The sequence below is a fragment of the Macaca fascicularis genome, chromosome 2 (genome assembly GCF_037993035.2).
Source record: "Macaca fascicularis isolate 582-1 chromosome 2, T2T-MFA8v1.1".
NCBI lineage: Eukaryota > Metazoa > Chordata > Mammalia > Primates > Cercopithecidae > Macaca > Macaca fascicularis.
This window is the reverse complement of record NC_088376.1, coordinates 161239615-161252809: the sequence shown is the minus strand read 5'-3', so window position 1 is coordinate 161252809 and position 13195 is coordinate 161239615. Positions and strand designations below refer to the sequence as shown.

Sequence of the window (13195 nt, the reverse complement as noted above, 5' to 3'; positions counted from 1 at the left end):
TGGTATTCCTCACACTCTAACTTTTTTCTTTTTTGGCTTTTTGGTTTTATTTAGTGATGGGGACTTGCTCTATTGCCCAGGCTGGAGAACAGATGTGTGATCATGGGATCCTGGCTCATTGCAGCCTTGCACTCCTGGGCTCAAGGGATCCTCCTGCCTCAGCCTCTTGAGCAGCTGGGGCTACAAGTGCATGCCACCATACCCAAATTTGTTTTTTTTTTTTTTTTTTTTGTACAGATGGGTTCTCACTATGTTTCCCAGACTGATCTTGAACTCCTAGTCTCCTAGGTAGTACCATTCAGGACATAGGCATGGGCAAAGACTTCATGTCTAAAACACCAAAAGCAATGGCAACAAAAGCCAAAATTGACAAATGGGATCTAATTAAACTAAAGAGCTTCTGCACAGCAAAAGAAACTACCATCAGAGTGAACAGGCAACCTACAGAATGGGAGAAAATTTTTGCAATCTACTCATCTGACAAAGGGCTAATATCCAGAACCTACAAAGAACTCAAACAAATTTACAAGAAAAAAACAAACAACCCCATCAAAAAGTGGGCAAAGGATATGAACAGACATTTCTCAAAAGAAGACATTCATACAGCCAACAGACACATGAAAAAATGCTCATCATCACTGGCCATCAGAGAAATGCAAATCAAAACCACAACGAGATACCATCTCACACCAGTTAGAATGGCGATCATTAAAAAGTCAGGAAACAACAGGTGCTGGAGAGGATGTGGAGAAATAGGAACACTTTTACACTGTTGGTGGGATTGTAAACTAGTTCAACCATTATGGAAAACAGTATGGCGATTCCTCAAGGATCTAGAACTAGATGTACCATATGACCCAGCCATCCCATTACTGCGTATATACCCAAAGGATTATAAATTATGCTGCTATAAAGACACATGTACACGTATGTTTATTACAGCACTATTCACAATAGCAAAGACTTGGAATCAACCCAAATGTCCATCAGTGACAGACTGGATTAAGAAAATGTGGCACACATACACCATGGAATACTATGCAGCCATCAAAAAGGATGAGTTTGTGTCCTTTGTAGGGACATGGATGCAGCTGGAAACCATCATTCTTAGCAAACTATCACAAGAACAGAAAACCAAACACCGCATGTTCTCACTCATAGGTGGGAACTGAACAATGAGATCACTTGGACTCGGGAAGGGGAACATCACACACCGGGGCCTATCATGGGGAGGGGGTAGGGGGGAGGGATTGCATTGGGAGTTATACCTGATGTAAATGACGAGTTGATGGGTACTGACGAGTTGATGGGTGCAGCACACCAACATGGCACAAGTATACATATGTAACAAACCTGCACGTTATGCACATGTACCCTAGAACTCAAAGTATAAAAAAAAAAAAACAAAAAACTCCTAGTCTCAAGTGATTCTCTCACCTTAGCCTCCCAAAGTGCTGGGATTACAGGTGTGAGCCACTACACCCAATCTCAAAATCTTGTATTTAAAATTCTTCTATTTGATTCTCAGAATCTAAGCCAAAACTGTTAAATTCAGACTTGCAGGTCCCAAGTCAGCTGGAAATCTAGGTGATGCTGATGACACGTAGAAGCCGAGAAGTAGCCACAGAAGTTGTGCTGTGTGCTTGGTGACTAAATGACCACACTCCTTCCGCTATGAGAGCTGTCTTTCTCCTGGGGAATAGAAGAATACACACACAAAAAAAAATCCAGTCAGTGTAATCCGTCTATGCATGTAACACATAAGGTGTGCTTGATTCATAAATCCTAAGTGGGTGGTGGCTGCCAGGACAGCAGATCTGAACCTAAAAAATACTTCTTTACTCTTCATGAAACCAATCTCTCTCCCTAGGCTTAGGTTTTTCTTGCTTACCTCTCTGGAGACTCCCTCAAATACCTTTAATTTCTGAACATTTAATCCAGTCTAATTCACTCTGCCTCTTGCTCTGTTTTCTAATACCTTCAAGTCTCCCTGAGACTCAAAAAGTGGTACCCTGTTCCATTCTCCAGTCCATCTCCCTCCCATTCATTCATAAAGACATTGCTCAGTTCTCTTTTTCCTTTTTATAATCTCCTGAATCATTCCTTCCCAACCTTCTTCTAAAAAGTTTGGCTTCAAACCTTAGTATTTCTCTGAAGTTGTTTTTCAAAGATCACTAATTACTTCTTCCTGACCATACTCAGTGGCTTTTTTTTTTTAGAAGTTATTCCACTCTACTTGGTCTTTGGGCTTTTTCCACTTCCTTGGTGAGGGTGAAGAACTGTGGTTGACATTTCTCATATTTCTCTAGCTATGGTAGGGGATCATTTTATTTAAGTTTTGAATATCTATAGTTGTGGTCCATGAATGTGACCTTCCTCATCTTATTTGAAATAGGAAAACAAGGTATCTGTCCTAAAATATACTGCTCAAAAGGGATCACATATGTATGTACATTCATGTTGCTATAAAAAAGAAAGTTTCCAATTTATCAGGAAAGTGAGTTTCAGGGGTCATGATTTCTAATCAAAATACTGCAGGAAAATGTTCTCTGACACAATAGAAGACAATGAAATGCAGTAAAAGGAACTTGTCCAAGTTTGCTAAAAGAAAACCTAGACATGATCAAGGAGTAGACATTTTGTTGAAAGTAGGAGATTAAGAATGCCAACATAAAACTTTCTAAAAATTAAATCAAAAAGTCAAGAAAAAAGCTGGGATTCTCTACAGAAAGTTTGAATTTAGGTTGGAGAAGAAAGAACACCTTGGCTTTCTCTTGTATTAGAACAGGTGTATACTGGCCAAGTTTGGAACAAGCCAGAAATACTTTGAGAATGTCTTAGGATAAGATTAGAAAGAAAGATAATTGATTGGAAGGAGTCCAGGAGCCTGGGCCACACAAGTCTGTAATCACTGAAGGTAAAAGCTTGAAGTTTTTGCTCCTTATATTTCTGAGGTTATAGCTTCAGTGGAGTGAAAAGGCCACCAGACCTGAATTGAGAAGATCTTGGCTGGAATCCTGGTTCTGAAGTTGGGTGGAAGATCCCTCAATATAACTTCCATTTTCTCATGGGCACTGTGTAACATATAATTTCTACCGATTTCAGGTTCCCATGAAATCATCTGTATGGAAGCCCTTGTTTGTCGGTATCTATTTGTTAAACATTACTCTTGAGAGAGAAGGTTCCACATGAACACCAAAAAATAATTGTTCCATTTATGTTTCTCTAAATGCCAAATAAAGTATTTTAAATAAGCATTTTATAAAAAGTTATGGTAAAGCTGTAACTGCTGAAAGCCTGCTTTAGGAAAATAGTGATACATCTTATCAACTCAAGCAGTAAACAGAAACTTCCAGTGCTGCATGATGGAAGGTCCCCATCTAGAGGCCCAGTTGTATTATGATGTTTCATTACAAGCTCTAATGACTTCAGAGGCTAGGAAGGCAGCCTGTGTAAGAAGCAGCAGCCAGCCCAAGGAGAGGAGGGAAGAGCATGACTTTGGCCCTGCAGACTTTGCCTCAGTAAAGGCATTCAAAATTTAAGTTACAAACAAAACAAACTAAACACAGTGCCCTTCAAACTGAGCAATCTCCCAAATCGAGCTTTGGTCCTGGGCCTCTGCTCACTGTCAGAATATGAATGGAAAGTTGAATGTGATAAGTAAAGTGATAGCTCCTTGGGAGATAAGCTCAAAGAAACACCAAACAATGGAGGCTTTTACAATTTCTTGTACAAAATCTTTGCTTCTTGGGAGTAACTTTACAATTGAAAATTTGGTTTGGTTGTGGTAGGTGGTAAAGGAAGCTGTGATATTTTCAGAAAATGAGGAAGAAATAAAGTCACCAGAAGATATCATTGACTCCAAATGATAATCTCTTTCTCTCTTTCCTTTTTTTCTGAGTCAAGGTCACATTCTGTTGCTCAGGCTGGAGTGCAGTGGTGCAATCATGGCTCACTGAGCCTAGAACCTGGGCTCAAGTGATCCTCCTATCCTTCTGAGTAGCTGGGACTATCGGTACATGCCACTGCACTTGACTATACTCCTCTAAGGAGGCAGAAAGGGCACAGGCTTGAGAATCAAAGTGCAATTCAAACCTGAGCTTCACTCCCTATTGGCTGTGTGGCTTTGGGCATGCTACTCAACCTCTCTGAGCCTCCCATAGTTGTGAGGATTAAATGAAATGAAACTTGGAGGCCAGGCACGGTGGCTCATGCCTGTAATCCCAGCACTTTGGGAGGCTGAGGCAGGTGGATCACAAGGTCAAGAGATTGAGACTATCCTGGCCAACATGGTGAAACCCTGTCTATACTAAAAATACAAAAATTAGCCGGGCGTGCTGGCATATGCCTGTAGTCCCAGCTACTCAGGAGGCTGAGGCTGGAGAATCGCTTGAACTGGGGAGGCGGAAGATGCAGAGAGCCGAGATCGCGCCACTGCACTCCAGCCTGGCGACAGAGCGAGACTCTGTCTCAAAAAGAAAAAAAGAAAGTTTGGAAAGGGCTTAAAGGGCTTATCCAGTGTCTGGAATATAACTGGTGTTCCTCACCCTTCTCTCACTTACAAGAAGCCACATAATTTAACTTACAGAAAATAATTTAACTTAGAAGAAGATAGCCTGTAGATTTGGGGTCCAAAACTGGATCTTAACTTTGTTGTTGTTATTGTTATAATGAAGAGACCTGGTTTAGTCACAACATGAGTAAAGGAGGTGTGACTGTCCCAGCTTTGACTGTGTTTTCTTTCAGGATGTAATTTTCTTACTGGTAACACAGAAGAAACAGTTGTATCATCTGTAAATGAGGATAATAGTACAAAACACACAGGGTGGTTGTGAGGATTAAGACGTTATATAAGATGTCTATAACTCAGTACCGCTTAGTAAGGAGTAGCTATTTTCACTATTGTTGATCCTTATCACTCAAGGGACATGTGTGAGAAGATGATATAATTGCCATTGATTATTACAGAAATGCCTGCTGGTCTTTGCTACCTTCCTCACAAATCACTCTCACCAAGGTTCTGCTCTAGAAAGAGCAGCACTGTGGCTCTCCTAAGAGGCCTGCTCCTTTGCACACACCATGTGTGTGATTGAGTTTTTAAAAAACTCACAGCAGAACATGTACTTCCAAATGAGAGTTGTATCCTTCAAAACCTGTGAGAGACTACAGTTCTTCTTTTATAATATCTCTCTGCTCCGGGAACTTCTTTCAGAGCTACTGCATATACCTTTGACTATCTCAACAGAAGCGAAAGAGAAAAGGATTTTGGTCAAATAGAGAAAAGATCTTCATGGGTAGCCTGTAAGTTGGCTCTGAGGTAGTTTATTAATGTTTTTGAGCAATGGCAACATAGCTTTGCAAAGTGGCAACATTAAAGGAATGCTGTCATTTGGATGTATTAATTTAAAAAAATTTTTTTTTTTGAGACAGAGTTTTGTTCTTGTCACCCAGGCTGGAGTGCAATGGCACGATCTCAGCTCACTGCAACCTCCTCTTCCCAGATTCAAGTAATTCTCCTGCCTCAGCCTCCCAAGTAGCTGGGATTACAGGCATGCGCCACCACACCCAGCTAATTTTTTTTTTTTTATTTTTAGCAGAGACAGGGTTTCACCATGTTGGCCAGGCTGGTCTCGAACTCCTGACCTCAGGTGATCCACCTGCCTCGGCCTCCCAAACTGCTGGGATTACAGGCGTGAGCCACTGCGCCCAGCCCCAAATAATTTTTAAAGTCACTTCTTTAAAACAACACAAAAGATCTGCATCCAGAGGCCCTAAAGGCCTACGCCCTTCTGTGTTCCCCTTTTAACTATGTCTGGCACCCGTTGGCATCTTGCCTATCCACAGAATCTTAATGTTTTGGCCTGTATATGGAATATCAGGGTTTTAAAAATCAGTTTAATGGTCCCTTCCAGGGGATGTCTCAGAGGGTCCCAACCTCACATATACCAGGGCCTTGAATGCTGACTTAACAAGCGTCTTCTGTCAGGCCCAGTGTTCTAATTTGGGGTATGGAAATGGGTTGCTAACTAAAGAAAGCAAAGCAGCTGTGAAAGGAGGTGAGGCTTTAGCCACAACGACCTGCATTCAAGTCCTAGCTCATAGCTTGCAAGGTGCTTAATCATGCTGAGCCTTATTTTCTCCCGTGACCCCGCTTGGCTTGCCCCACAGGACTGCGATGACAGCCGAAGCGATGCTGAGAAGGCGCTTCACAGGCAGCGAACTCTCCCCTGCACTCTGCACGCGCTTGATTTCTTTAGCTTTAGCAAGAGGTAGTCCACCCAGCCCACAGTGTAATTTGGGCAAACCGGGGAGGAGGCACCCTCTGTGGCAGAATGAGAGGCAGCCTGTGTTGGCTGTGGTCATGCCTGGCTGGAGGGTCCTCTCTGCCCATGCCCGACCCTCAGCAGGATGCCCCAGGCTCACCGAGCGCTTCTCCACACTCCCTTTTTTCCTGCTATTCTTGCCTGGAGTGACATCCAGTGAGCGGTAGCTAGGTGGCTTCTCCTCGGGCCAGTGTGGGGAGTGCGAGCGGCGGCGATGGGCCCCCCAGCTCTGGGGCTGCCTCTCCTTGTCCTCTTCAGAGCTCCAGGAACTGAGGCCAGAGGGCAGGGGAGGAGAGTAGCTGCGGTGCCTGCGTCGTCTCCCGTGCCTCTGAGTGCTCTCCCGGGGGCTGAGCCTGTGGGGCCTCTCCTGACAGCGGCTCCTGAAAGGAGGGTGGCTCGGCCGCCAGCGTGCCTTGCTGGACGAGGGGACATCGCTTAGGCTGTCCCTGTCTGACCAGTGTATGGGTGACCCATTCAGCCTAGAGCTACGGTGCCTTCCACTCCACGATGGGTCCAGTTCTCTTCTTTCCAATGCCCAAGACTTTGGCCCCCGGTCCTGGAGCTCCTGGTGGAAATCAGGGTAATGGTGCTGCCTTCTCCCATCTCTCAGATCCCAGGGCCTGGAGTGAATTGGGGTGAGCCACTGCTGGTGCAGGGAGTCACTGGTCCTCCTTGAGGATGACAGGTCTCTGATCAGTGGGGGCAGGTGGATGATTCTGCGTTCCACGACCTCGGAGCCCAGGGAGGACAGCATGCTGCAGGGATGGCCAAATCTGGCTTTGAGGTCAGGGGGCAGAGGCTGTGCCAGGTTGAGGTTCCGCAGTTCTTTCTCCAAATACTCCAGGACACCATTGGTGATGGGAGGGTGATTGGTGGTCTGGGTCATTGGCATCTGAGGGAGGCTGGACCGCAGGGACAAATCTGAATGGAAACAAGGACATGACATATAGAACAAATGGCCCAAAACATACACCTCAGAATCAGGACATCAAAATGTGACATTGGTTAGCATGACTCCCTCCCATCCTCCATCATGAAGATGCCCGCCACATTGGTCACGGAGGCCTTGATGTAGCCCATGTTCCTGCCCTTGCCCTCTGCCCTCCCCTACCCCAAATCTCTGGAAGAGTTTACCTCGCTGCAGCAGCGGGTGCATTGGATAAGATGAAACCTGGGAGCTCCTGTCCGCCCCCCAGTACAGGGGTTTTTCCATCATCTGAGGACCTAGGGCCTGGGCCTGCTTCATGTAGCGGTGGCGGGCCAGGGCTGCAGGGGAAGAAGGAGAAATGCAGACCCTCAGCCAGGCAAGCCCCACACCTCCCACTTCACTTCTCTCCACCTAGGGGCCGTGCAAGAGGCCAGCTTCTCTTGTCCGTTCTCACCTATCTTGCATGGGAGTAAGGGTTAAGGGGGTAGTAAATTAAATGTCCCCCTGGCGAGGAGCTGGAACTAAATTCTCTTCAAGACTGCAACTTCTGTATCCCAGGAAAGTATATTCTTAAAACTTGACTTCCTAGCCTCAAAATCATTTCATCATCTTGCCCATTCCTAAGGTCACCCAAAATGCATAGGTAGATTCATGGATACTAGCATACAACGAATTACTGGGCCATAGGCCAACAAAACTAGAAGCCAAAGGCCAGAAACAGAAGGTACAGATGCAAAGGACTTAGAGGAGGCTGTGAGTCAGGGCCTGGTGGCATCTGCTCGAAGAGTGAAAGAAAAAGGGAAGGGCATGATACTGAAGATAATGGGCAGAATTACTTGGCAATTATATGGAAGAGTGTTTCTAGCTGGCACGCCAACCCTGGATGGAAGAAAATTTGTGGGAAGAAGGCAAGGGTGTGCAAAAAGCTCAAGTAGATTCCAGTGGGTCCTTTCTACTCTTCTCCTCACCTTATTGAGATTGTCCCTAAGTAGGGGAATTTCTAAGGGGTGGGGTAGAGGCAGGGAAGGGGGATGAGAAATACTATTTCCTTTATGGCAAAGAAAATCATATAAAAAAGTAGTGCAAGGATCCATAGAAATGTCACTCCAGCCCCTTAGGTGGGGCTGGTCTGAGGCATACAACCCACAGTGAGTACTAATTAAAAACAAAAGCATTTCATTGTTTTTGTTCATGCTTTTCTATTTTGGGGTAGTTGTGGCTGAGTGCCTCATGTTTCCTAAGTGCTCTGCCTATCCATGAGTGTTGGACACGTACCTGTACGTTGAGGGCAGGAAGTGCCGGCCTCAGTGTGAACAAGGATAGGCCCCAGCCTGGCATTCTCAGTTCCTCCTTGGTTCCCTGGGCCCTGTGGCCACCCCTAAAACAGCAGGGCCCAGGCACAGAAGGGGGCAGAAAGCTGGCATCCTGAACACAGTCACATAGGGTGTAGGGTTTGCCAAGGCCAGCAGCAAAGGGGTCATCCAGTGGGCTGCCCAGTGATTCCGGTATGAAACTCCCAGCACAACAGGAAGTGGTTGTAAGAGAGTCCCCAGAAGCGTCCGGAGCGTCAACCCTCAGTGTGAGTCACGGCCTAGCCTGGAGGAAATCAGATGCAAACTTGCAGCTCCCCCAGCAGGTACACCTTCATGCCAACTGATAGCCTCGAGCCTCCCTGAAGACAGGTCCACAGGCTCAGAGCTGCCCTCTCCCTCTGCAGAGCTGCCGCTCCCCAGCTCCCTCTACTGGCCACCACCAACACACATACTGGAATGCCCAGCCTTATACATGTAATTTACCTTACATAAGCTAACTAGTTCTCTGAAAAATCTCTTCATCTGGGAATCCAATGAGGAAGTTGGGCTCAGAGAGATTACCTTCCCAGCCTAAGGTCCCATAGCTAGACTGGCAGAGCCAGGATGTGAACCTGTGCGACGCTCAAGCCTACGCTCTTTGTGTGCCATACCTCTGAGTCCCCAGACTCCTTTATTTTCTGTGATGAAGCAAAAAACCTTCCCTGCAGGCACCTCCTCAATTTACCTCTCTCTAACTCAGCTACAGACCTTTCAAAGTCCACTCCAGACTAGTCTCTCCTTCCATGGCCTGGGGACATCTGATTCCAAGGAGAACAACCCTACCCACTGTACCCCTTTAATGGAATCCTCGCCTCTTCCAGATGGTCCTATTCCCATTTAGCCACTCCTTCTCCTGCTTCCTTCAATCAGGGAGAAAGGCAGAGTTGTGCTTCCTCTTTGCTCCTCAAATGATTTTTTTCACTAAAGGGACCTCCTCCACAAATAACTCTCTAACAACCCTTCCAGATCCTCAATGAGTGTTTCTGACATTTCCCCGAGTTTTTTCACACGGTCCAGAGATTAACTCACCTGCTTCCTTAGTTACTACAACCTTTTTTCCAGGGTCTCCCCCTTCCTTGTTGCACTAAAACTAATGAAATAGGATGGAAGACACAGTCTTTGAGTTTTTCTCTTGCCTGCCTTCCCCCGCATCCCTGAAAACAGCCTCAAGGGATGTCTAGGCTCTCAGGGGTATCTGTTGCTCACCTAATGGGGAATCAGATAGGCAATAAAATTAAGAAACCTGGACAAGGCAACAAAGCTGCAAAAGACTCCCAATAAGTTATCTCTTAACCTCAGTGGAGTAAAGTCTGCCTTAGTCACCCTTAAAACTACAGCTTTCTGAGCCTCATTCCCAGGGACCCTCCTTCAGTTGGTCTAACGCAAGGCAAGAAAATTTGTATTTTCAACAAGCTCCCTGTTTCAACAATGTAGGAATCAACTTGGAATTGACTGCTGAGGACTCTCAACAACACTTTGTTCACCATCCCTTACCATCCCCCCTCCACTCTTACAGAACCCATTCTTGCCCTTCTTTTATTTATTTATTTATTTATTCATTTATTTATTTTTCTGAGACGGAGTCTTGCTCTGTCACCCAGGCTGGAGTGCAATGGCACCATCTCGGCTCACTGTAACCTTCGCCTCTAGGGTTCAAGTGATTCTTCTGTCTCAGCCTCCCAAGTAGCTGGGATTATAGGCGCCCACCACCATGCTCCGCTAATTTTTGTATTTTTAGTAGAGATGGGGTTTCACCATGTTGGCCAGGCTGCTCTTGAACTCTTGACCTCAGGCAATCCACCTGCCTTGGCCTCCCAAAGTATTGGGATTACAGGCGTGAGCCACCACGCCCAGCCCTTGCCCTTCTCTTAACCTATGGTCATTCAGTCTATTTGCTTTCTCCAAAACTACCAGTCCTCCCTGATTTGACTGATCAGTCATTTCTGGGACATCCTCAGGTGCTTCCTAGAATCCCATGCCTCTTTGAACTCTCGTCATTTTAGCTTTAGGCAACCACCAGCAGATGCTTCTGGGTCCCAACCAGGCAACTGACCTCAAATAGCCCTCCTCCCAATAGGGCTTTCCTTCTTGACCTCTCAAACATGCATTCCCTCCTCTATAGCAGCAACTTAAACATTCCCCACCTCTTAGGTCTTCCCCTGCCAGTGAACTTTCTGCTAATGACTTCATCTCTATTGAGGAAGAGGAACCAGCCCTGAACATGGAGCCAAGAAACCTAGGTTTAGTCCAGGGCCCACTGCTAACAGGCTGTAACACAGTAATTGTGGAAAAACCTCCCTCGATTTCACTTCCTTCAGCTGTGAGGTGGAAGGAGATGGGGCAGGAGACATCAGAGATTCTCACCGTGGCTGTGGCATACTGCAGGGCATGCCTGGAGGTTCTGCAGTAAGGAGGGCCAGTAACTGCTCTAGGCATGAAAGGCGTTTCTCCAGTTTTCACAGAAAAAGTACGTTTCCATTTCAAAAACGTCTATCTTTAAGTCCTACTGAGGGCTGTTTACCACTACTAGGTGAACTATCAAGGGTTACTAAAATTTGGTCGTATTTTCATTTTTCTCCTCTCTAATCCTTTTTTAACTCTCACTAGAAAGTGGGAGCAGGTTGGGGAGGTGGGATGTGATCAAAGAAGTTCAAGAATCACTGACATGTTTCTTGAAGCTTCCTTCTGCATCTAGAATTTTGATTTGCTGAAATTGAGTCGGAAGATGTGAGCTCCCTCAGCTTCCTCCCTTACATCTTAATCATCCTCCACATTTTAATGACTTCCTTTCTGTCTTCAGAGGCTAGGCTGCTTCCCTTTCCCTTCCACTCTCTAAGGCCAGTTCTTTCCTTGTAGGTCTGAGGCCACTCCTACCAGCTTCATCACTCATCAGTGACCACCTCACTTCTTAATGCTTCACTTTACTCACTTGATATTAACCTTGATTCGTTGCTTATAAACATGTTTAGGATCACCTTATTCTCCAAACACCAACAATAACCCCTTACTCCTCTAACCAAAGAGCTTTCTTTAATAACTCATGCCCTTCCATGCAATTCTTCTTGTCAACAAACTTCTCAGGACAGTCTGCTCCAGTGACTCACTTTGAAAGTGACATCATCGGCCCAAGTTCAGGGATCTTTGTGGTCTGCAGTTCTTGATTTTACTAGTTTTAAAAAATGAACCTAATCCCTCAGGAGAAACAACTCTCCCCCAGAACCTCCATTTATTAGTTTACTAATAACGGATGCACTTATCATCTGTGTTAGCTTTGTCCCCAGTCTTGCCTGCTTTTAGTGCCCCACGAACCTAGGGAGTCTAAGCAGCCATCTTGGGCGGGTTTTTCTTATCTCATCCTGCATATTATTACTCCAGTGACAGTGACCTCTCCATGGCCTCCTCCCTAAGGTCCCTGAAAGGTAGGGAGCCCTGCAGTCCAATGTTGCATCCTCCGTAACTTTTCCCCTCCTATGGTGTCTTAGCCAATCCCACAGTGATCCACCTACAGAGACTGCGGCAGTCTCTGCTATAGGAATGCAGACTTTCACAAGTCAGATGAACATGGATTCGACTCTGCAAAGCCACTGCTATTTCCTAGCTGTGGGGCTTTTCTGACCTTTGGTCTCTTGTCTGTTAAATAGGGATGACATCTGCCTTCTAGGGTGGTTGTGAGGATTCAGCGAGGAAATGTATGCAAGGGGACTACATGTCAGACACCCAATAGAAGTTAGTTCTCTTTTCCTGTAAGACAGCAACTTTGGAGCATAGTCCCAAAACCAGACTCAGGCCACCGACTTTCTTCACATTGTAGATCAGATTTTGTTTCTATCTTAATAGGTCATTCATTATTTTTCCCTAAAAACATTTCCTTTCAAATGGATCAAACTGATAAAAGTGTTATCTCTGGGTACTCAGATGAGTCATTACATTTTCCTGAATTTCTCAAATTTCCTACAATATAGTACTTTATTTAGATCATTAGGAAGAGGAAATGTTATTGAAAACAAAAGCAAAAAAAAAAAAAATTAAAAACCTTCTATTTAACGCAGTTGGCACTATTCCATCTATTTGATCAAGAAAATATCTTTATAGAATAATTTTGTATTATTTTGCCTTTACCATGTATTCTGTAGCCAACATTTTTTATGGCATAATTCTGTTACAGTTCTGTTTTAAAGGATCAGACATTAGTCCAAAGGAAGATTACATTGAAAGCAAGATCATCTGCTCCCTCTTCCCTTGCCCTAACTCAAGGATTCTCAAAGTGTGGCCCCTCTACCAGCAGCAGCACATCACCTGGGAACTTTTGAGATAAGAAATACAAATAAAGTTCTAAGCCCCCAAATGACTAACAGACCCCTTCTTGGCCAAGGGGACCCCAGAGAAACCTTGGAAGCTAAGTTCATGGCCATGACAGGATGGGAGGTCAGACTCGTCTCATTATATCCCCACCCACAGTGACCAGCCCTTTCAAAAGACTCCACGTGGATAATGTCAATTACTAGCTTATCTTCCCAGGTACAGAACAAAGACAAGATAAAGTCTAATTCCTCTTTTCCCCTTTTCTAATATTCACTTTATCTTATGTAAAA

At 45.1% G+C, this 13195-nt stretch overlaps 1 protein-coding gene across 4 annotated transcripts in view; it reads right to left on the bottom strand.

Moving 5' to 3' along the window:
* Positions 1-910: 910 nt before the first annotated feature.
* ILDR1 (immunoglobulin like domain containing receptor 1) overlaps positions 911-13195 on the bottom strand; it is an 85225-nt gene continuing 72940 nt past the window's right edge. For 2 of the 4 annotated variants that reach the window (XM_074033332.1, XM_005548002.5), the window contains 3 exons: positions 7458-7589; positions 6424-7244; positions 911-1692 (listed from right to left, as the gene is read on the bottom strand). In XM_074033332.1, the coding sequence (XP_073889433.1) occupies positions 1651-1692; positions 6424-7244; positions 7458-7589 (995 nt within the window). In that variant the 3' untranslated portion in view covers positions 911-1650. Of the gene's footprint in view, positions 1693-5308; positions 7245-7457; positions 7590-13195 lie in introns of those variants that run through there. The other 2 variants (XM_074033331.1, XM_074033330.1) reach the window with 1 other exon arrangement.